The sequence below is a fragment of the Diorhabda sublineata genome, chromosome 10 (genome assembly GCF_026230105.1).
Source record: "Diorhabda sublineata isolate icDioSubl1.1 chromosome 10, icDioSubl1.1, whole genome shotgun sequence".
NCBI classification, from domain to species: Eukaryota; Metazoa; Arthropoda; class Insecta; order Coleoptera; family Chrysomelidae; genus Diorhabda; species Diorhabda sublineata.
In genome coordinates, this window is record NC_079483.1 from 4,945,446 (window position 1) to 4,969,887 (window position 24,442).

A 24,442-nucleotide genomic window follows, 5' to 3' on the forward strand; every position below is an offset into this window, starting at 1 on the left:
GCCACCCACTTTGAAAAAAGTTTTCTCATGGTCAAATGATCATGCATAGTTGTAAACATATTACCTTCTGATATTTTTATGGCTTCAGGTATCTCAGCAATTTCAATTTACGATTAAATACAACCAATTTGTGGACGTTTTTAATGTTATCTGGAGTAACCATCTCAATTAAACAACTAGAACATTTACCATCGTAGCTGTTTGTATGACCACGTTTGAACCAACCAAACCAAACCAATAATAAATGGTTCTTTTCGAAGGAGCAGAGAATGGATAATACTTTAGATGCCATTGCTGAGCTTGTACATTATTTTTTTTATCATAAAGCAATGATAAATTAACACACGAAATTGAAAATAACAAAAGTAACTTCACTTAAATGACTGTCACTTTTTTCTGACTTATCGAAATGTCATGAATATTGACAGTCTTTTGAAAGCTGATACTTCATAAACGTCATATGGCAGCGCCATCTGTGCGTCAGTCGCATGACTTATTGAGTAATGTTATACTAGTATCAGGGGTGTGGTATTATTTTACATATTTTATCTATAAATTCTTGATTACTAAAACAATCGTATACAAAAAATTTCTTACTCTAACATAAAGCAGAATAATATACTATAGTAGTTATCTTAATAGGAAAATTGGCAAATATCGGGCTGAAGATTCCTTCAGTTTTTGTTATCCAAAACTAGTAATCAAAATGATTGGTGGATTCTCTCCATGCCATTGAAACTGCAGCTTTTCCTTTACATACACTGAACCAGTGACCAGCTGATACAATATACATGGGGTGCCCCCACTGTTTTTTTTTTGATCTCCGGTTAAAACACCATAATCTTGAAATAACCTTTTTTCACATTTTCAGAAAATCGTCTCGCAGCTTTTGAATTCTACACACTTATAACTAAATATATATAATTTTCTTACTGCTGCTCTTTGTCATTAGAAAAATACATTAACCATCTAAAAAATTTAACTGTTGAGCTCAAATATAGACTAAAAACAGAATAAATAACCCATAGGTCTTAAAAATAATATATATGATTTTGATAAAGGATTGAATAAAAACAAATACTAGAGGTTCGTTAATTATTTTACCTTTGAATGTTTCAAAGAAAATAAAATGCAGATTTCGAATTTTAAACTCGATTGACCTCAGAGTGTCGGTAGGCAACAGGTATATGGACACAGACTAGTAGTACCAGTGATGGTACGTGATGGACGCCGGCCATCAAACCCACCATTTTTTCTCTCTTTATTTTCTTTCGATCTTAAAAATCGAGCGCCACCGCACACAGATCACGCATGCAACCTACACATCATTAGCGAGTACAGGAATTTCGGTTCGCTCTGTATTATATGCAGCGAGCTTACTTTGATCATCTTTTTTTCCATGAATTCTTGCTTCCTCGCCATTGAAACCGTGTCGTCGAAATATGCGGTTCAATAATTACATAAAAATTGTTATAAAAGGAATGAATAACGTGTAATGTACGAGGAAGGTTTAATGAAATTCTGACTGTTCAAAGAAATGTTACTTACTAATAACTAAACGTAATAATACACAAAATCTTATTCTGAGCAATGCATCCAAAGTTGTGCGGAGATTCTCAGGGGCGGATTTAGCAATACTGAGTACTTTTAAACTCTGTGGATTTGATTTTTAACAGAATTTTTCCCAAAATGAATAAGAGACTTTATCTCATAGGTTGCATACAACGTTGCGTCCCGAAGCAAATTTTAATCTGGTTTACTGTAAAGGTCCTATATGATTTGTATCCCCTTCCAAGAAATGTGGTACTTAATATTAAATTAATAAACTAATTATACTTCGATATCTGAATACTGAAGCCTGGTTAACCATTTTCTGACATGGAGCTTAAGTGAAATACATAATACCAATTTATAAATCATAACACCCTCAAGTTGAGATAACCCCCATGGATGGGGATAAATTTGAGGTAATCTCGATCTCATCCAGTAAAGTTCAATAATAGCACAGCCAAGAGTGCTATGAAACAACGAATGCGACAAATTTGTCTCATAAAACAAATTTAATAGAAAATTCTTACAATGTAGCCCCTATTTTGTATTTTAAACTGAAAAGTTGTTTGAATATTATACTAGGAAAATTAGGCGGTAACACTGATAAACAAACTAGATGTATTTTTTTTAATATCTTCAGGGGTGTCCCTTGAATGTAAATCCAACTGGGCGTCATGGAGGGGGACTTCACTTCAGCCGCCATCTTGAAAAACACGTTTTATCAAATATCTCGCGAACCGCGTACGACACAAATTGTAGAAATCATTACTGTAGATAATAATATTTGCCATCTTTTTTATTTGAAACTTTTTTTTATATAATACATAGGTTTTTAATTATAGCGCTCCAAACTTTTTTCAATATGGTTTTTGCTAAATATTTAGTTACGCTACATCGTAAGAATTGTTATTGCTATTCTTAATATTATTATTATTAATTAACGTTATGCTTGTATTATGCTATTTTATATATTATAATATATTGTAATATTAAAAATGATTTCTTTTTTAATAAAAAAATATGAAGGTTGGTATTCAATTAGAATTTTTCGAAAAATCGCTAAACCGTTTAAATTGTATTGGAAATTTTGTAAAATACTGTGTATATTCGTCCGTCCTTTATTTTCTCTGTCTAAAATTGTTGTCGAAATGACTAAAAGAAAAAGAATTTTACGAATGTTACTTCAAATATATCTGGCACGTTGTCGCATGTTTGGCCACTCCAATTGGAGCAAATAATGGAACATTTCAGACCAGATTTTCGGCAGGCAGCTCCGCAATTTTTGGTGCATTTGCCCGATATGATTTGCAACAAACTCGACGGTGCGGGGGCCATAGCAGTTCGAATTGGTTCAAGTCCTTGTGCAGTTCGCTTCCAACCCCATTTTTCAATGTCGTGATAAAATCCAAGCCAAGTTTGAACCTGATGGTAGACTCTGAAAAAATGGTAGCGTGCCGAACCTCGGGTTGGAGGTACAAAAGATAGATTCAACTTTGTTTTACTCGCCAATTTCTCGAAGAACGTTGTCCGGCGTGAGCAATCATGTTAGGATCGACGTTATTTCGGTGAACAATTCAATAGAGATTCGTATATTCTGATTTTGCTCCTGGTACCCTGATATTATTGACACCTTCGTCGTTTGAGCCTTCACTTCATCCTTTAGATTTCTACTACTTGTTATGATTGCTCCTAGATATTTGAATGACATCACTTGTTCTACATTCTTATCGTATATTGCGAGTTTATATCTTCTCGGATCTCTGGATACTGTAAAAGATTTGGTTTTCTTCAGAGATATCTGCATGTTAAAATCTTTCGCTATTTGTTCGAAACTATACAGTAGCTTTTTATATCTTCGTCTTCTAAGATGATAACTGCGTCATCAGAATAACATACTATTTTTATTTCTTTGTTTCCCATCCGGTATCATCTTCCAGATTTCTTTACCTCGTTTATAATCTCATCCATTATGATGCTGAACAAGATCGGGCTGAGGCCGTCTCCTTGAAAATTATTTTAATTCTAACTATCAAAAAATGAAATTAATAATCCGATTTTCCACTTTTCGAATGTGATTCATATCATTCTAATATGGTAACCTCATTTATTGTACTACGTAGCAAACGCTCTAAGTTTGCAATTTTTGACGCGACGTTCGTGACGAATAAATTTTTTTCATAAACTATATTTACATAGAGAGCCACAAAACTACAATGAAACACGAATGATAGACAAGAAAGAAATAGAAGACAGTTATCATTCTTGCAATTGAAACATAATCATAACAAAAAAAGAAGGAAATGATTTTAACCTATTAGAGCGAAAATTATTGAAATTATTGAAACTTGAAAACGTTAAACACGAAAATAATAAAAGCAATGCGAAAATATTATAAAATCCGTGGAAGTTCTAAATAGAACCAGAGATATGGTAAAGAGTATAAACATCAACATGTGCGAACGTACTAATGTCGTAAGCTACCATTTTGATCTTTCCTTCGGCGCTAAATTTGAAAATACGATAATCTATAAGTTAAAAACACGTCACAACACTACTAAAATGAGTAATACAACAACAAATAGATAAAACTAGTGAACTTGCAAACATGTGCAGGGCTTTGAGGCTGTACATCAAGAAAACTTTTTTAAAAATGTCTAGCTTGGTATCAGGCTTGTCACAAAGTGTAGTCGGTATGTTAACTTGAATCACTTTAAATTTACCAGTACGTACAATTTACTAGTGCTAGATTTTTACCAAAATGATTATCACAAAACATTAAAAAGTGATCTTGATGTACATCCTTAATAACCAATAACTTTCAGGATTGCAAATTGTTAAGTAAATTCCACATATGAACTAAAATTGCGTAATCTATGACCGAAATTCCGAAAATACGAACACGTTGCAGATTTAACAACAAACACACCAACGTTCTCAGTTGATGCATAATCACCATTTCAACATAAGATTATAAACCTCAAAACTTTGGAATTATCTATTTTAGCATTACTTTATAACAACAATCTTTTTTGGGGGGGGACGAAATGCCTATTTTAACAAAATTTTTGTGGAAATCTGATCATTTCGACACAACCGCGCCATTATTTCATGACTGACATTTGACAACTGTAATTAATGCAAAGATCAAAATGGAGGCTCCTCGGCGTCCCTTAAAATTTGGACGCGCACTAGTCTATATATTTTGAGATGATATGAGACTATAGAAGAAGCATTTTTTAACACGACCATCTTTAAACAGCAAGCTCAAATTGCAGTCCAGTAGCTGCTATCACAGAGTAAACAGTGGGGCATCTCCTATGATTGTTTCAAGTAATGTAAAGCCTTGAATAGTTACAACACGCATTTGGTGATGAAAGTCAATTTATGACAAAAAAAAACAATAATCAGTTATAATCCTTATTTCCGATAGTTCGAGTTGGATTCGATAAACAAAATAACGAAAACTGCTTCCAAACTCTATTCAGAGGCGTTAAATATCCAATTGCTACACTATTTTTCTAAATTTGAAGCTATTCCGAAGCAATCTATTGCGATTTAAAGATATCTTATGACTTTTTGAGAAGCTTTATTTAGCGTTATTTAAATCTTCAGTTATCTATTGTAGTTTTTCTGTCAGTTTTTTTCCTTCTGTCATTTTTTGTCAGTTTTCGTTGCATTTCTATTTTAATATCATTCTTCTGCAGCATATCTGTCTATAGAATCAGTTCTCTTCGGCTTCTATCATGTTCACTAGTTATATGGAATAAATTGAACACAACAACGATGTTATTGAAAAATTGGGCATAAACGTAGACAGTTTCGAGCAAATCTTTCATGAAAGGCTCGATTGCCTCGAAATTTCAATCCGATAGGTATCAAAACTTTTGATATTTGAGCAGAAATTCACACGCTCGAAAGATTGCGATCGTTTCCTGCAGCGGCATGAAGAGGAAGGAGACTGTTCACCTCAAACAAAAGTTGGGTACATCATTATATTCTGGAGAATTAACGCACGTCTATGAAGTGGAAGAAGAAAGACAAAGGCACGCAAGATAAAGCGAAGATCACATTGTCAGCTGGGAAGGTGTCTTGTACTGTGTTTTGAGACATGACAACGGACTCTGAACGCGTAGTGTTATAGTGAACTCCTGAAAAACATGGGGAAACCGCGGTATTCCAATTCGTAATACAATATTACTTCAAAACCGCATACATCTCGGCTTACGAATTGGGTTGGGTAACACTGAAACGCCCTCCTTATAGTCCCGATTAATCGCCATACGATTTTTATTTATTTGGTCACATGGCGGACTGCGATTCGAATTCGTGCGCGAATTGTTACATGTCACGCCGAGGGATTACTGAGATGTGGCAAAAGTATGAATAGTTTGACAGGGACTATCTAAAAAAACTGAGAAACTTAAGAATAAAATTTTTCATAGCAAAATACCATGTTTGTGAACTACCCTCGTATTTAGAATCTCTTATTTATACATAGTCTTTTAGAAGTTTAATTATATCATATACTTTGATTGCGGAAATTTCAAACAGGGTGGTGTTTATTTAATTTCCCAATCTCCCCTATACAGAATTTCTAAAAAAAAAATGGCGTTTCCCTGAGAAACATACTTTGGCGTCTGGCAGAGGAATGCGACTTGAAAAAATTAGGCTCGCAGTTGTACTAATTACTTCCATTTTTAACTTAACCGATATGTAATTAGTTACTTAAGTGCTTTATATTTATTTTATTCAATCACAAGATACCTTCTTTTGAAGTATTATCAAGAGTATTATATAAATGGAACGTTTAAAATTCCTTTTTTAAAATTGAAAGAAACTGTTGCGGCTTTTATGGAAAATAATCGGATCGACTTTCTCCTAGATTTTCTAGTCGCGCACATCTTGTTTGGAATAGTGCTGCTAGGTTTAATTATTCTGTCATATTGACAATATGTTGGTTAGGTCAACGGTATCCATGTTATACTCAAGTTCTTTATATTCGTTTCCATTCCCGTTCAAACAAACAAATCCTACGTTGTTAGATTATATTCTATTTTAAAGTTGACGTTTATTAAAGATAATTTACGAATTATTCCATTGCCTCAATGTAATACGATCATTTCATTTCAAACTGTTATATTATTAAGCCGTTGGTTCGCTTAATTTAAAATCACCTTGAAAGTTCAGTGTATATTAAAAATTGAATTTTTGTAAATAAAATTAAGTAATTGACTTTAATTATCTGCCGTTTCACCTGCTTCAATTAACTGGAATTACCCATAATTTTGAAGGCTATCAATAAGTTCTGTCGACTACTTTTTGATTACTTTAATTTAGTTTCTGGTATCCAAAAGAGCACAACGAATAAAATAAATGAAAAACTGCCCTCAACTGAATTCCCAATTGTTGTAATTGACTTGAATCTGATTGTTTGTGGTGTACCGGTTAAGTCTTTTGGGTATGGTTGAAACTCCATCCTGGCAACTGTAGAACAGCGAATATGAATAATAAAGTAAGCACAAATTTACTTAAATGGGTAAAGTGTGTATGGGTAGAGGTCGATTCAGACTATTACACAACCATTTATTTACCAGGGTGCCATTGGAGATATTCGGTAAACGTCATCAGGAAGTCAGTTGATGGGTGGTCCACCTTACAGCCCTAATTTGCCATCCAATGACTTATTGTTGTTTTCGCGATCAAAAACATATTGTGTAGTCAGCACCACAAGTAGCCGAGTGGAAGAAGTGCTTCGAGAATCTACACCATCCTTTTGGTGCTCAAAATACTATAATCATCTGATCTAAAACCCACTTAATTATTTAATTTCGGTATTGAAAATACCAATTGAATTAATCAGCGTTATAACTTCCTAACTGACTCTGGATGCACAACTCTGTTCACCAAAACACAACTGTGCCAAAAGTTATCGTTTTGGCTCTAGATTTCAGACATTGTGCTAAGTGCCTAAAATACTTCCTATATCTCTTTCAAACCTTTTTCTAGACTGTGTAAATTAAAAATTTTTAACACAAAAAACTATATCTTGTACATATCTAATATATACTATTCGATTTCACTTTTAATACGTTGTATTAATTAATATTAATTGATACTGGTAGATTGGGTTATTGTTTGAAGATTTAACATTAATGTTTCTTAAATTTTTTACAATTTTCTATTCAGAATTTCACGTTGTTGCTTTCTGTTTTACCCATGCAGTATCTTTATATCCATTGCTTCGTTGTTTGTTTGTGCAATCTGCAATCTCACGACACATTTTTTATTTGGATTTCGAGGTACTTAATTGAATGGATGTATTTCTTGTCCCTAAATTTTGTTTTGATCAAGCACAAAATTGAACATATTTGTTGCAAATAATTTGCTTTTAAGTAATTTAAGAACTTTCCTTCGTGCGAATCTCGACAATAAGCGAAAAATTCTTTTCGTTATGATATGAACCTAATTATACTAGTTCTTGATACAAGTCGGATAATGATTAGCCCAGATATTTTGCGGATCATGCCATGTGTACCGTACAGGAATATCTTGAAGTTGATTCGATTGAGGGAAAATTAATGAGGTGCCGCGTTCGAAATTACCGACATTAAACAAGTTCCTACACTGTTACGGTACTTATCATAAGAAAACTACAAATTAATTTTGATTATACGCACATTTATTAATAATGAAACGTTTATTAATTGCAAAAACCCTCTTCGGATAAAGAAAGTCGGATTAAAAAACTTTCTTTGTGGTATAGGGAAAATACTGAATCATTTTTTGTTATTTTATTTTCAAAAAAAAAAGATTGGTATCGGTAAAATGAAATGTAACCCCAATATTCTGATATAGTTCTTCCAATATCAATTGCAGATTATGAAAACCCTTGTCGACAATTTTGTTTGATCTACCATACGCGTAGATTCCTCATTTTATAAATTTATTATTTTTATAAATACTTTTAAAAATATTTATACCTTATTCGTTAAAAGGCAATCGAATCATTATAAATTGGACGGCATTGTACATATCCAACTGAATATTGAATTATAAAACATAAATAGACGAGTAAAATGTACTTGACTGTAAGGAAGTTTGTTTTAAACAGGGTACCAGACGTGAACTGATCCCTTTTTGTATCCCATTCGTTTTTTTTTTTCTGGAAACGAAATTTCAAAGCAAAATCCATAAAGGAAAATGAATTCTTTGCAAATAAAACAAAAGAAAAAAAACATTTCAATTCCAAACTTTCCTCTTAACTTTAGTCCTTTAACAACAGTAAGCAATTCTTTGTTTGTTGGGCCAGTTTTTCTCACCAAGCCACGCCACTGCTTATCGCAGACTGTCTGGAAGAAATATTTCGAAGAAATCGTGTACATACGCCTTCGGACAGCCTCGGCCAATAGAAATGCATTTCTGTTTCCGATTCGATATTTCATTGGTAAACAGCGGAAATGATAAGTCCGCTTTTGTAAGATGTTCTTAATTTGGTATGAGTGCTGTGCGTATTTATGAAATATTGATTGTTCTGTAATTGATATTGGAAGGACTATATTCGAAAGAAACTGTAGCAAAAAAATGTAACACGTGTTTTTTTTTTCAGGATTCACTGGTACCCAATGCGAAATAGACATCGACGAATGCAAGGAACGGCCATGTTTAAATGGCGGTACTTGTCACGATCTTATCAACAGTTTCAAATGCACATGCGCAACCGGTTTCACCGGTTCCCGATGTCAAATCAATATCGACGATTGCGCTTCGAGTCCTTGTCGCAATGGAGGTCTATGCCATGACGGTATAGCCGCCTACACTTGCGAATGCCCGCCGGGATTCACTGGAGTATCGTGCGAAACTAATATCAACGATTGTCTGTCTTCGCCTTGTTTACATGGTTGGTATCATTTTTTCATTATTATTCTTAAAAATTGCAAAAAAACCTGGTCCAAAAAAATGTTGAATAAAGTAAAGGCAAAAAAGCTCGTAGATAATCACAGTAAATCTAATGACTTCCTAAAACCCTCCAAGATCATTTTATTATTGAAACTTTCAGCTGTTTATGTTAATTTTTCGTTTAATAGGTGAATGTATAGATGGCGAAAACTCGTTTACTTGTACGTGTCATCCCGGTTACGCTGGTCCTTTATGTCAACAACAAATCAACGAATGCGAATCTAATCCTTGTCAATATGGAGGTATATGTCAGGATTTGGTAAACGGTTACCAATGTATCTGCAAACCAGGCACTTCCGGTCCCAATTGCGAAATAAACGTTAACGAATGCTACAGCAATCCATGTAGAAACGGAGCTAGATGTTTGGATGGTATCAATAGGTAAGTTACTATATTAGAAATATTGATATTTAATAATTATTTTATTTTATTTGAGATATTATGTTTTGAATTTTATTTTGAAAATGACATATAAATGGTCGGAGCCAAATTAGTGCTGCTGCGAGACGAAAAAATATCGTCGGCGAGATGAAATGGTATTCTCTTATCGACGCTACCAGATTTTCGAAAACGAGTAGAGAAGACGAAAATAAAGCTAATTCGCGCAAATTTTTAACCGAAATAATTAGAATATCAATCGACAGATCTTAATAAACTCTAATAACATACATGCATGCAATACATGTAGAAACTTTTTGAAGTCGAGACCATATAATAATAAATGGAAAAAGATTAGATAAAAGTCGAGATTTGAGCCCAGAAGCTTACAAAAAGCCATACAAAACCACTGGGATACTCTCACTCGAAGAGTTAATAACAGAGTAACAAAGAGTTAATACTTTCTCATCTATTCGATTATAGTCATAGTCCTAACCTAACCTAACCTAACCTAGCCTAGCCTAACCTTTTTTTTGCGCTGAGGTGGAGTGGAAGCTAATGCCGTTCTCACAGCGGGCGGGTGCAATACTGTGAGTTTGTGTAGGACTCTCATCCACTAAACCACCCTCCTCCTTTCTAAATCCTTGGGAGTTTCATACGCCGGGAGGACAACAAGCTGCTATATCATCAGCGTAACTTTAACTAACCTAATCTAACCTAACCTAACCTAACCATTCTTAAATTAAAAGGCTTTTTTGTGGAAAATTCAAAATCGCAATGTAGTTTTTTAATTATTTTGAACCTAATACCAAAAATACACTTAGAAAAAAAGTTTTTCTATAAATTTTTGTTCAATATTTCATATAATATTGAACATTTGCCCATTTGGGAAAATCTTAAATGTTCCTGATGGTTTTTCGTTTTGTCTTAACGATAACACAGGCCTACAATGATTTCGGTGCCGCTAAAAGTACAACGGATTTCAAGTACGTTCGGTACCCTGATAAAAAATTATTTTTTTAATGCTACGTGTAGTTTTAGAGTAAGGGTAAATAAATCAAAAAACATTTAATAAATTTATTTATTTTATTTAAACAAAAGAACATTTAATTCAAAACATTTAAATACATTAAATTACTCATTATTTACAGGTTAGAAGCACCTCTTTTTAGATTTTCTCCGGTGTATGTCTTCATGACATTTTTTAGGTTATGATCGATCGATACAAACCTGAACGTAGCTTCACGATTTTTTTTCAAAAGCTCGTACCGTGGTTTCTTTAATTTTTTTAATTTTTTACTTTTCCAGAAGGCGTCTATGTACAAAATTCTTCAAATTTTTTCGAATCCTTCGTTTGTCCGTATTTATTCGAAAATGGATATGAAAGTTTATCATTTATATTATACTGGTTGTCACCATGAAAATTACAAGTCATTTATCACGTAATGTTTTTATTTAGAAAAATGTAGGGACCGAAAATTTACCTGAATTTCTTATACTAGTATGAAATTCCTAATAACAAATAAATGAAATTCAAAACATCATATCAAACAATAAATATGTACAGTCCGCAGAGCCCGAATGAAAAAGTTTTTAATGATTTTGTGTGGTACACGTTTTTTGAAATTAATTGTAATAGGGTAAGGGAAACAAAAAATTTGATTCTTCCTAATAGACGGCGCAAGTACAAGTAAAAATTTATACCTAAATATTTTATATAGTTGGGTTCGACAAGAATTATTGGAAAATGGGATGATTTTTCATTCGTAATTTATTGTTGTAACGAAATCGATTCATTTTTCTATCAAATGATTACGCTCGATAAGAAGTGGATTTATAAACGAGGTGGTATTGAGAAAGTTGGATTTGTGAAGTTTTGGTGCATCCACCGTGTAGCGCTGACCTTGTCCTATCGGACTATCAATTGTCTAAAGAGACTTAATAAATTTATTTTGAAAATGGAACCGAACTTGTATTAGATTTTGTTACAGTTGAATTATAACCATTGATAGAAAGTTATAACCTTAGAAAATGTGTTGAACTATTATATAAAATTCATCAATTATATTATCAAGTGTCGGGGCTGCTATGACTGTACATAATTTTCGAAAAATAATAAATTTTAAATTTTTTTACATGCTATCAGCGGGTTTTTCTCTTACGAATCGTAAGTTTCACCATATTTTTTGATTAAATAATGAATGTTTGCATGTTTTCGTGTCCTCTATTATATATAGAGTATTGAAAAATTTTTTTACGAAACATAAATGTAAAATATTTAACCGACTTAATTACAATCTATCGGTGTAAGTTTCAATAAAACCGTTTCATTGAATTTCCATTGAGGAGAAAAAACTACTGCTGTTTTTTTTTATGAAACAAAGAGTCATTTGTCTTTGAGAACAGGCTTTGCCAAAAAAAACCGTCACTTGCATTTAGAAATTACTCTTTTTTCCGATACAAACCATAATTTGTCTTTAAACACTTTTTTTAGAAAACACACTGTTATTTGTCTTTATAAACCCGTTTTTTCAAAGACAAACCGTAATTTGTATCCTGAAAAAAATGTTTTTTCAGAAAAAAACACTATTTATCTGTAAAAGCACACCATAATTTGTCTTAAGACACTGTCATTTGCCTCCAGTTTTTCCAAAAATAAAGCGTCACTTGTCTTTAGAAACTACTTTTTTTCAAAAAACAAGCCATAAATTATCTTTATATACTATTGTTCACAAAAAACAATGTCGTTTGTATTTGTTCAAAAACAAACCGTTATTTGTCTTCAGAAAATATTCTTCCAGAAAAAAAACAAGTTTTTGTCTTTAGGAACTAATCTTTTTTCGAAAAACTAACCATAATTTGTCTTAAGACATTGTCTTTTCTAGAGAACAACCGTCATTTGTCTTTAGAAACTTGTTTTTTCAAAAACGAATCATCGTTTGTTTTCAGAACATTCTCCACTTAAAAGAACATCATTTATACTTAAAAAAATTTGTAAAGCAAACTATAATTTATCTTAAAACCTGTAATTTTAAGAAATAAATGATCATTTGACATTAGAAACCGGTTTAATAAACTGTCATTTATCTTTAGAAATCGTTTATCTAAAAACAAATCACAATTTGTCTTTAGAAACCGGTTTTGCCAAAACAAACTGTCACTTGTCAGTAGAAACTGTCATTTGTCTTCAAAAACTAAATTTTTACAAATAAGACGTCAATTTGTTTTTAGACATTATCTTTTCCAAAAACTAACCTTCTTTTGTGTTCAGAAACGGTATCTTCAATCCTTTTAAGAAAACGATTCTTTCTAAAACAAACTGTGACTTGTCATTAGAAACTTTCTTTCCAAGTTATATCTATTAATGCACCCATTCTTTATTTTGCTCTTGTTTTCATACTAATCAATTTTGATTCTAATAAATGAGGTACTCAAAGAGCGGAATTCAACAGTTTATAATTATTTCATTGCGACGTTCTATTGAAACTTCCACTTATAGGTTAGAATCAAGTTAATTAACGATTTTACATGCATATGTAATGTAATTTGAAATATGACGGCGGATACCTACATTCGAGACATAAATTTACTATAAGCAACAACATTACACGTATCAATCAATCTGACATAAAATTTCTCCTGCTAGTAATAGTTGGTAATGCAGGTTAAGACAGTTTATGACCCCTTTATGATTCAGATTTAGATACCAGTGATAATTTCTTTCCCGGAAACTTGTAATGATGTTAGAGAGATAGAATATAGGAATCCACCCTCATATCCGCATGATTTGTTCGCAAAAAAGCGTTATAGATTTTTTACATTTTATATTTGCATGTTTTTTTTTCGACTGTTGTTGTTTATTTCCTTGACCTGCGGAATTGTTTTCATAAAATTTTTTGTGATATACATCCAGAAACTTCATTATTTTATTTTTATCATAATTTTTTCACCTGTTTTGATTCGTTACTCATCTACTACATCTGAGAAATTTACTAATTTTATGCTTCAAAAATATTGTAGAGATACAGAAAAACGGAATCAACTAAAACTGAAAACTATGTGTACCACAAGGCAATGATGAAGCAATAGATTTGAAGCTTTTTTCAAATTATATACCCTGTATATTTTTTTCATTCAGTTAATAAATTAATGCCCCAATTTCATTTTTAATAATCTCAGGAACGACCTCGAAATTATGTCAAATAGTATTAAATCCCGTCTAATTGATGGCCATGAAATTAGTGCACCAAAAATGTTCAAAATATTTCTGCCAAATTAGTAGCTTCATTGTGCAACAGTTGCTCTAAAAGCCTCCGGCGGCATCTTACATATTTCACACTTAATTATTCATAAAACTGTCCAATAACAAAAGTTTTCGGAAAAAAATTCATTGCCTTGCCTAGTTGCCTAGTTGGAGCAGAATATTGCGTTCCTCCATTTATAAAACAATAACTGAAAGTGAATTAGAAATACCATGTTGAAATCTTCCAAAAAGTCGGCGGCCTAAAGCTTTGACTATTGCCAAGTCAAATAGATTGGTGGAAAGTGAAAAAGACAAATTATGTACATTAACTCTAAGGTTGGCTCGCCGATTTCGGGTTTTCCACGCGATCATCAGCGGAGAACTAAAGAGAGAGGGAGTTAAACATCGGATAAGGAAGAAATGTCCAAAATCTACTGAAGATCAGTTGCGCAGAAATCAAGAAAACGTCACTTCACAGATTTGTGATCGTGGATGACGAAAAATATTACTCCAAATCACATTCACAAATTAAAGGCAATGATGGATTTTACACAAAAGTCCCAGTGAAATATAAATCCAGAAAAAAATTTGGTCTGGTGTGCCATTTCCGAAACAGACATTTCACGCCCTTATGTGAGGCGTTGGACATATTTATACATGGAGATATCTTTCAGAATCGGTTGAATTTATTAATATACATCATCCCAATGACGAAATAATATTTTCGCCGAATCTAGCCTTTTGTCACTACGCCAAAATAACCACCCAGAGATTGGTTAGAGGCTCACGACATACCCTTTGTACCGAAAGAAAATAATCCCCCAAATATTCCCCCTGTTCGCCGTATCGAAGATTTTTAGGCGAAAAATGTATTGACAATCACACAATCCAGCCACCTGTTTCTTGTTAACTCTTCTTCTTATTCTTTCTTTAATATAAGCAAAATGCTTGTTTTTCCTCGTATCATCTGCCGTTTAATTATTAGAGAGGTTGTCGCTCCATCTCTTGCGGGTTCTTCCAATGTTTCGGCACCCTAATAGCGACCTGTCTCTGGCTATTTGGTCATCATTCATTTGATCTATGTCTTCGTTCCACTCTCTCTTTCTTCCCAATATCCATTCGTTAACGTTGTCAATCTTCATGTTCTTCTAATGTCCTCGCCTGGTGTTAACTCTATGTCAAGAAAAAAGTGCCGATTAAGTGAATTGTCAAAATTGCACTATTGCGAAAACTATTGTAACGTGCTGACTTTTTGACAAGTTTTGATGGTGACAGACCGATCTTATTTGTTATACTTAGAAGAGACCGTTGTTCCATGCACATTTCTCTCTCCACAATTTTAAACAAATGATTTTTTGTTTCAAAATTATTGATCCAACGCTTGTACCAACTTAACAAGAGTTTACAGACAGGTTTCAACGTTTTAAGACACCCGGTATATTATTCACAATCTATCTAAAGAATATGTCGTCTACTACTAAAATTTGATATCGTTAAATGTTTTTTTAGATCATATTACTTATAATTTATATTTTCTGTTACAGTTACACGTGCGAATGCCATCCCGGTTTCACGGGTCGTCATTGCGAAAACGACATCGACGAATGCGCATCAAATCCGTGCGCGAACGGAGGAGTCTGCATAGATTTAATCAACGGTTTCAGATGCGAATGTCCACGTGGATACTTCGACGCGAGATGCTTGAGCGACGTGGACGAATGCAAATCGAATCCTTGTAAACATGGAGGTAGTTGCGAAGACGGCGTCAACCAATTCATATGCCATTGTCTACCCGGTTACGGAGGTAAACAATGCGAGGTTAATATCGATGAATGCGCTTCAAATCCTTGCCAGCACGGCGGAAATTGTAGAGACCATCTAGCTTCGTATACGTGCGAATGTCTACCAGGTTATTCGGGCATCAATTGTGAATTCAACATCGACGATTGCGCCGTGAATCCATGTAAAAACGGCGGTAGTTGCATCGATCAAGTGAACGATTTCAAATGCGTATGCGAACCGCCGTTCACGGGTCGCGAATGCAAAGATAGATTAGATCCGTGTCAACCTAATTTGTGTCAACACAACTCCAAATGTAATCCCAGTTCGAATTTTTTGGATTTCGCATGTTCTTGCGGTGTGGGATATACCGGAAGATTTTGCGAACAAGATGTCGACGAATGCGTAGTTTCGAAACCGTGTAGAAACGGAGCGACGTGCAGAAACACCAACGGAAGTTATATGTGTCTTTGTATGCGAGGATACGAAGGAAAGGATTGTTCTATCAATACCGACGATTGCGCTTCGTGTAAGTAGTTTTTATTTCTCGGTAATTTTTCCAAAAATAATTGTTTTTTTTTTTTCTTTAGCTCCTTGTCAAAATGGTGGCACATGCTTAGACGAGTTAGGCGATTTCACGTGTCTGTGTATCAACGGTTTCGATGGTAAACAATGCGAAATCGACATCGACGAATGCGCATCTCATCCTTGTCAAAACGGCGCAACTTGCAATCAATACGTAGACTCGTACACGTGCACGTGTCCTTTAGGTTTTTCCGGAATTAATTGTCAAACTAACGATGAAGATTGTACGGAAAGCAGCTGTATGTACGGAGGAACTTGCATCGATGGTATAAACAGTTACGTTTGTACATGTAAACCCGGGTAAGTATATTTATTATAAATCAATCCAATAATTATATGTGAAATTTTCACTTTGGAACTCTACTTACTTACTTCACCTGTAAGGAGAAAATTGAGAGCGACTGGACGGAGTTCAGCGCCTCGTATGTCTTAATATCACAGGGTCCATATCCAAGTCCACCTTTGGATGCAACGAAACAATTCGAAGCCATATACAGGACAATATACCGGCTGAATATCCTCAAGGAATTGCTGGACCAACTGGCATTGCGAAAATTTGGACGCAGGCCGCGGATGAATGTCCAATCATTTTTTATGTGCAGTGACCGAATTGCGCCTACGACTGTTGATAATAAGGCACAAATCAAAAGTAGATTGATGACTATAAGTCCTTTATACTAAATAATAGAGCCACCTAGGATACAGATAGTTTTAGGATCAATAGCTTGTCCGGAACAGGCTTCTACGGAGGTCGAATGGCTACTACAGAGGTCATCCCAAAATAAACGAATTTTTCTTTTTGGGGAACATGCTAATATCTACCGAGGTATTCGTTCTGGATGCGCTACTCCATAGAAATACGGTAATAACCTTTTGCTCAGACAGTAGAGCTGCCATACAAGCCTTAAAGGCTAAAACACGCTCAATGCTTGTATTGAGTGTAAGAAAATCTTACAAAATAGTGAGTGAAGGCTACAAGACCCAACTCGTTTGAGTACTGCTGTTATGCAGGCTCTGCGTAGATAGACGCATGGTATGAGACAAGCTAAGGCACGCATAGATAGATCTCCTGCCTCTCTGCGACTGCAGACTACGTCATCTATAATTATCCAGCACTCACACTAGTGAAACCAAAAGGTTCAAGCCATAAATATACAGGGAACATAATAATAATAAATAATGAAACTCAAATTGAACGACCTACACGCGGATACAACCTCGAATGTCTTTATTGCTTTACAACTTCGTTCATAATTAAGATTCTGAGGTTGATTTTGGATCATTCGCTGGCTCCTGCGGGTGTAATCTATTTATTGCAAGTCTCCGGCTCATAGTCCACTTACTTACAGTTAATTCACATTAATTACAAAGTCCAGTCAAAGAGTGCAGTTCTGAGATGCAGTTTTAAGCGCTCCACTTAAAACTATCAAAGCCCTATGCACGTTTACTTGAATATTTTAATGTCACTAGGTAAACTGTAAGACTCACCCAACCTCGCACTTGTGAGTGTTAGACACTCACCAATGACGTGGTTCTTCTTTCTCCACGTACCAGAGACATTTTGGATCGTCGGTAATGACTATGGCATAAAGATACATTAAATAATGGTGTCCGGTTAAAAGACCAGTCATCCAGTATCCGCCACTAATGTTGTAGCGTTGGAGCCGGACCTTGTTAAAAGTATCGATCAGAGCTTCGTCATCGGTAGAAACCGAAGCTTTGGGGTTTCCTAGGTACCTGTTTGCTTAAAGCCATTGGAGTGAAGAAGAGGATTTGTCATACTCCCTGCTTTTGTAAAGCTCTTCAGGCTTCCCATAGACATTGTTCACAACAAGTGATTAGGACTCAGGTACCATTCATCCCTCGACACTATTGCTTTACGGGATTAAACCCATAAAAATGAACACATAAGCGAGCCCGAGGAAAGTGGCGGTCGAGGTCGAATGGCGCCTTGAGGAGGCTTTAATAACTGTACAAAATATAAAATAAATTCGACGTTTTCGAGTGGAAAATAATCAAATTTGAAAATACCGTTAGATACTTGCCAGTAAAACTAAAATAAAGGGCTTTACTAGAAGAGTCTGTATCTAAACTAGAAGATCGTACATTAAGCTGCAATTTTTATTTCAGTTACACCGGTTCCAACTGTCAAAATCGAATAAATCTATGTGATAGTTCGCCATGTCTCAACGGTGCTACGTGCCAAGACCACACCACGCATTACACTTGCCATTGTCCTTTCGGATATACTGGAAAAAATTGTGGCGAATATGTGGATTGGTGTGCAACGAATCCTTGCGAGAATCATTCAACTTGCCGTCAAATTAAAAATCAGTATTCGTGCGCGTGCGGCCCCGGTTGGACCGGAAAAGTGTGCGACGTAGAAATGGTCAGTTGTAAAGACGCCGCTGCTAAAAAAGGTAAAGATTTTTCGAATAACATATTATACATTATGAAAAAAATAATAATTCCGTTTCAGGTATTCCACTAAAATATCTCTGTAATAATGGTACGTGCGAAACTATAGGCAATTCTCACAGATGTCACTGCAAAGAAGGTTATACTGGATCGTACTGTCAAAAGGAGATAAACGAATGCGAAACGGCTCCGTGTCAAAACGGCGCAACTTGCAAAGATCTAATCGGTTCCTACAGCTGTATTTGTCCCAAAGGTTTCCAAGGACAAAACTGCGAACTCAACGTAGACGACTGCCTACCGAATCCGTGTCAAAACGGCGGTACCTGTCACGATTTGGTCGACAGCTTTTTATGTTCGTGCCCACCGGGTACGTTGGGATATATATGCGAAATCAACATCGACGATTGTAGATCGGACTCGTGTCATAATAACGGCACGTGTATGGATCGAGTAGGAGGATTCGAATGCAAATGTCCGCCGGGTTTCGTCGGACCGAGATGCGAAGGCGATATCAACGAATGTCTATCGAATCCTTGTTCTAATCCCGGAACGTTAGATTGCGTTCAACTCGTCAACGATTATCATTGTAATTGCAAGGCCGGTTTCATGGGACGACATTGCGAACGAAAAGTGGACGTGTGCGCTGCTAATCCTTGCAGAAACGGCGGTATATGCGTACCTACGAACACCGGTTACAATTGCACGTGCGCAGACAGATTTTGCGGTAGATATTGTGAATTGAGTTGCCACGATTGCGATTCCGAACCGTGTAAAAACGGCGGTAATTGTCGAACAACCGAAAACGGCGATTATTTCTGCGAATGTCCACCGTCGACGACTGGCGCCAATTGCGAAATAGATCTCATCGACGAATGCGAGAGTAATCCGTGTCTACATCCGGACGCGACGTGCGAAAATAGAATCGGCGATTACGTGTGTTATTGTCCGCCTCAGCACGTCGGAAAAAGTTGCGAAATATTCGATCGGAACGCTCCGGCAGGTATCGGTAAACCGCAAAGACAACCGCAAGATTTCGATAATTTCTTCGCCGTCGATTTGGAAAAACAACGACAGGAATGTTTGCGTAATAAATGTCCGATGAAACGCGGGAATATGATATGCAACGAAGAATGCAACACGTACGCTTGCGATTTCGACGGTAACGATTGTTCATTGGGTATTAATCCTTGGGCGAATTGTACGGCGCCGACGAAATGTTGGGAAGTGTTTATGGACGGGAACTGTAACGAAGATTGTAATAATCCGCAATGTCTTTTCGACGGAAGAGATTGCGAAAAAAAATTGCAAGCTTGTAATCCGACATACGACGCCTATTGTCAAAAACATTACGCCAACGGTTATTGCGATTACGGTTGCAATAACCCCGAATGTAATTGGGACGGTTTAGATTGCGAAAAAGAACCGCCAGAATTAGCCGACGGTGTTATATCGATGGTTATCCTCATGGACATGGAAGGTTTTAAAAATCATTTGGTCGAGTTCCTGAGAGATACGAGCCATCAATTAAGAACGACGGTTAGAGTGAAAAAAGATCAATTAGGTTACGATATGATTTATCCTTGGATGGGATCGACATCTTCAACCGATAATCTACAAGACGATTATTTCAAACGAAAACACCACGTCGCTTTTACCGAACAAACCCAAACCGGCGTTAAAGTATTTTTGGAAATCGATAATAGAAAATGTACGTCTCTAGCCGAAAATACGGATTTCTGTTTCCAAACTGCGAGCGCCGCCGCGGATTTTTTGGCGGCGAAAGCTTCCAAACACACCTTATCGAAATCATTTCCAATATACCAAGTGAACGGTTCAAGTTTAGATCCGGAAGATAATCCACCAGCGAACGCCAAATACGTTCTTATAGGAATATTTATAGTGATTTGTATAAGCGGTGTGGTATTCATGGTGATTCAGACGCAAAGGAAACGCGCCGCCGGTATAACGTGGTTCCCCGAAGGATTTTTAAGAACCAATTCCGGTACGAGACGCAGATCGAGACGTCGAGGTCCCGAAGGTCAGGAACTTAGAAATTTGAGCAAAAATCCTTCGATACCGGGTATGGATATCGATCCGAACGTTCCGCACGGTCACGTACCTCAATGGTCTGACGACGAAAGCGACATGCCGCAACCGAAACGTTTCAGAGCTAACGACATGGGTTATTCTAGCGACCATACGGCCATAACCGAATACGAAGAAGCCGAACCGAGATGGACTCAACAACATTTAGACGCCGCCAACGATATGAGACCTACGATTAAATCGTCACCGCCTCAAGGCAACGACGTCGGAGATAGTAACGCTAGAGGACCATGTGGTATTACGCCTATTATGGTACCAGCTTTAAGAGGATGCGGAATGGATACCGGCGTAGACGAAGACGACGACGACGGGGCGGGCCAAATTATACAAGATTTAGTTGCCCAAGGTGCCGAACTTAACGCCACCATGGACAAAACCGGTGAAACTTCATTACATCTCGCGGCAAGGTATGTCTTAAAAATTATTCATTCGTATGTATATATAATCAAATATAAAAAATTTCAGATACGCGAGGGCGGATGCGGCGAAGCGTCTCCTAGACGCGGGTGCGGATGCGAACGCGCAAGACAACACTGGACGGACTCCTTTACACGCGGCAGTCGCTGCCGACGCTCTGGGAGTTTTCCAAATACTCCTAAGAAACAGGGCGACCAATTTGAACGCTAGAATGCACGAAGGTACGACGCCGCTCATTCTGGCGGCTCGTTTAGCTATCGAGGGTATGGTGCAAGATCTAATAAGCGCCGAAGCGGACATTAACGCCGCGGACAATTCGGGAAAAACGGCGTTGCATTGGGCGGCAGCCGTCAATAATGTTGAAGCTGTAAATATTTTATTGGCGCACGGAGCTAATAGAGACGCTCAAGATGATAAGGTAATTTATATTTTTGACTTTATCGATACTGTCATTTGTTTAAATTTCACATTTTTGGCCATAACCTCAATTACTATATTCTGTTTTTTTTATTGTGATTAAGAATAAACTACTATCTGTTATGAAGCAAAAATTTCTATTCGAACACAAAAACAACATAATTCGATCACAAAACAAGAGTTACTATTTTTTCTATCACAAGAGGACAGAAATTTTGCATTTTGCACCATCAGTGGCCAAACGAGACCGACTGGTTTGTGGTGCTGAATTACACTTTTACGTTCCAATAAATATCGATTGGGGAGAGAAAAGAAACAATGATGTTGCACGTTCAACACTACTTTATTCACAAAATGACATAACAGAAATTAGACCAACCGTCATAAGACAGTGTAGTTTACAATACTCTCAACTAAATTATTTCGGTGATCTGCACATAGATGGCTCTACTATGACTTCCTTTTTAATTATTGATACAACAATAATAACAATAAAACCTTTCCTCTTTAAGTTAAACCTCTTTGAGGTTCCCATAATGGTGCCGCCTTAACATTACACAGAATGGCTGTTCTTCGCTCTGTTTAATCGTTGTTCTGTGATCTAATCAGCTGTTTTTTCTCGTAATTTGGTCATCGACCAATTTGTCCCGTTGCTTCATCTGTAAAATTGTTTCTGCAAAATCGGCTGCGGCATCCTATTTCTCTTCTTTCCTTATCATAATCGCTACCATATTCTCGGGAGTGAGTTTTCCGATCTCTTTGGCAGTATTTCGCGATGTAAGCTCCAATGACTGTATATGAAGAATAATCATTATGCGTTTTCCACGGCTTGTCAACAAGCGAGGCAAGTATGGCTCCCTACTTTGACTCGTTTGAACAGGTAAGATCGAAATCGACTTCTCTATCCAGTCTTCAACACTCAGTCCATCTAACTCGTTCATCTATACCATACCTTTGCAGCCATTCGACATACCTTTGTTGATGATTTTATTGGTCTTTTACTCGTTACGTATTTTCTTTTATATTCTCCAGTGTTCGAACGCTAGCCGATCTATTGGGATGTCTCCCGCAACGTCTAATACTTCTGATACGGAGCGGTATGCACTGCAAACTCTAAGATTGGCTCTACGTCGCACCCTGGCTATTCTTCTGCAGTGGATCTCTATCAGCCTAGTCTCTTGCCATATCTCTGTGCTGTTTAGAAATATTGAATTTGTGACTGACATCAACAGTTTCCTATTGGTGGCAATCGGAGCCCTGATATTTCTCATTAGTCGGTTTATCGATTGTGTGATTACTCATGCTTTGTTTGCTCCTTTTCTTATATATTCTCTAAAACTCACTTTTGAGTCTTGTGTCAATCCTAAATATTTTACGGTTTCTTTCGATGAAATCGCTTGTATATATTCATGTCTTGTCTTCTGCTTCATGGCCAAGAAGATCATATCGGTCTTTTCCGTCGCTAGTTCTTGGACATCGAACCATCTTCTCAGAATCAGCATGGCGCTGGTTACCTTGTCTTGAATTTCTAGTTCGACCCTTCCAGTAATGACGATAGTTATTTCATGGGCATATCCTGCATCCGTCGGGTAGCTCTAGTCTGAGAATATCGTCAAAGTAAATGTGCCTAGCCTTAGAACTGACCCTTGAACAGATCCTGCAAATACTCTTTTAATACATATTTTGAATTCAATTTAATTATTTCCAGGACGAGACGCCATTATTCTTGGCTGCACGCGAAGGCTCTTATCAAGCATGTAAAGCTCTTTTAGAAGCTTACGCCAATAGAGAAATAACCGATCACATGGATAGATTACCTAGAGATGTCGCTAGCGAGAGGTTACATCATGATATTGTTCGATTACTCGATGAACACATACCTAGAAGCCCACAAATGGTCAACGTCATACCAAACAACAACGTAATGAGTAAGTATCTTTTATTTTTAGTGCAAGTTCCATAATTATGTAACAGTCAGTCCATCGGAAATGGTAAACTTGCTCCCTTAGTTGAAGATGGTTATCTATTCACTTTGTACCGATTAGTAATTATTTATTCAGTGACAACGGCTACTTAATAGTTCATTATTCACGTATAATGGAGGGTATTATTCACGAGGTGAAGTTTACTGGTACTATTTCTCTTATCCAGTATCAACCTTCTTTCTCCTTTTTTTTTCTTCTCTGTACCACTGATGTAAACCGGACAGGACCTTGTCAAAAGTACCCGTCAGAGCTTCAATATCGGTAGAAACCGATGCTTTGGAGGTAGTGGATTCCGTGGTTCCTGTTTATTCAGAACTCTCGATGGGAAGAGAAGGATTTATCATGGTCCCTGTTCTAACAAGGCTTTTGGAATTTTGACATTTTTCCCGCAGGTATTGTTCGCGTCAACTGATAAGGGTTCGGGTACCATTCATTCCTTGGGTTAAGCACAAAAAAATGAGCCGCACCCTTTCCTTATGTCCACGTAGATGAGGAATGAGGAGGGCGGCCGCGCCCAAGTCCAACTGCCTCTTTAGGGGGTAGGGTTACTTTATTTTTGTTAGAAGTGCTTCCATAGTTTGTTTTCACTTCCAAGCTAGTTTAAAAC

At 36.2% G+C, this 24,442-nt stretch overlaps 1 protein-coding gene across 5 annotated transcripts in view; it reads left to right on the forward strand.

Annotated features, from left to right (window-relative positions):
- The window catches only part of LOC130449908 (neurogenic locus Notch protein), a 239,375-nt gene that overhangs the window by 208,309 nt on the left and 6,624 nt on the right, over positions 1-24,442 (forward strand). For 4 of the 5 annotated variants that reach the window (XR_008910506.1, XR_008910505.1, XR_008910507.1 and 1 more), the window contains exons 9-17: positions 9,158-9,448; positions 9,636-9,888; positions 12,032-12,052; positions 15,673-16,436; positions 16,498-16,792; positions 18,623-18,912; positions 18,972-21,423; positions 21,482-21,851; positions 23,559-23,778. Coding sequence is in view for 2 of the 5 variants with exons in the window: in XM_056787983.1 (XP_056643961.1) it covers positions 9,158-9,448; positions 9,636-9,888; positions 12,032-12,052; positions 15,673-16,436; positions 16,498-16,792; positions 18,623-18,912; positions 18,972-21,423; positions 21,482-21,851; positions 23,559-23,778 (4,956 nt within the window). In the remaining 3 variants the exon portion in view is untranslated. The remainder of the gene's footprint in view (positions 1-9,157; positions 9,449-9,635; positions 9,889-12,031; positions 12,053-15,672; positions 16,437-16,497; positions 16,793-18,622; positions 18,913-18,971; positions 21,424-21,481; positions 21,852-23,558; positions 23,779-24,442) is intronic. The other variant, XM_056787984.1, reaches the window with a different exon arrangement.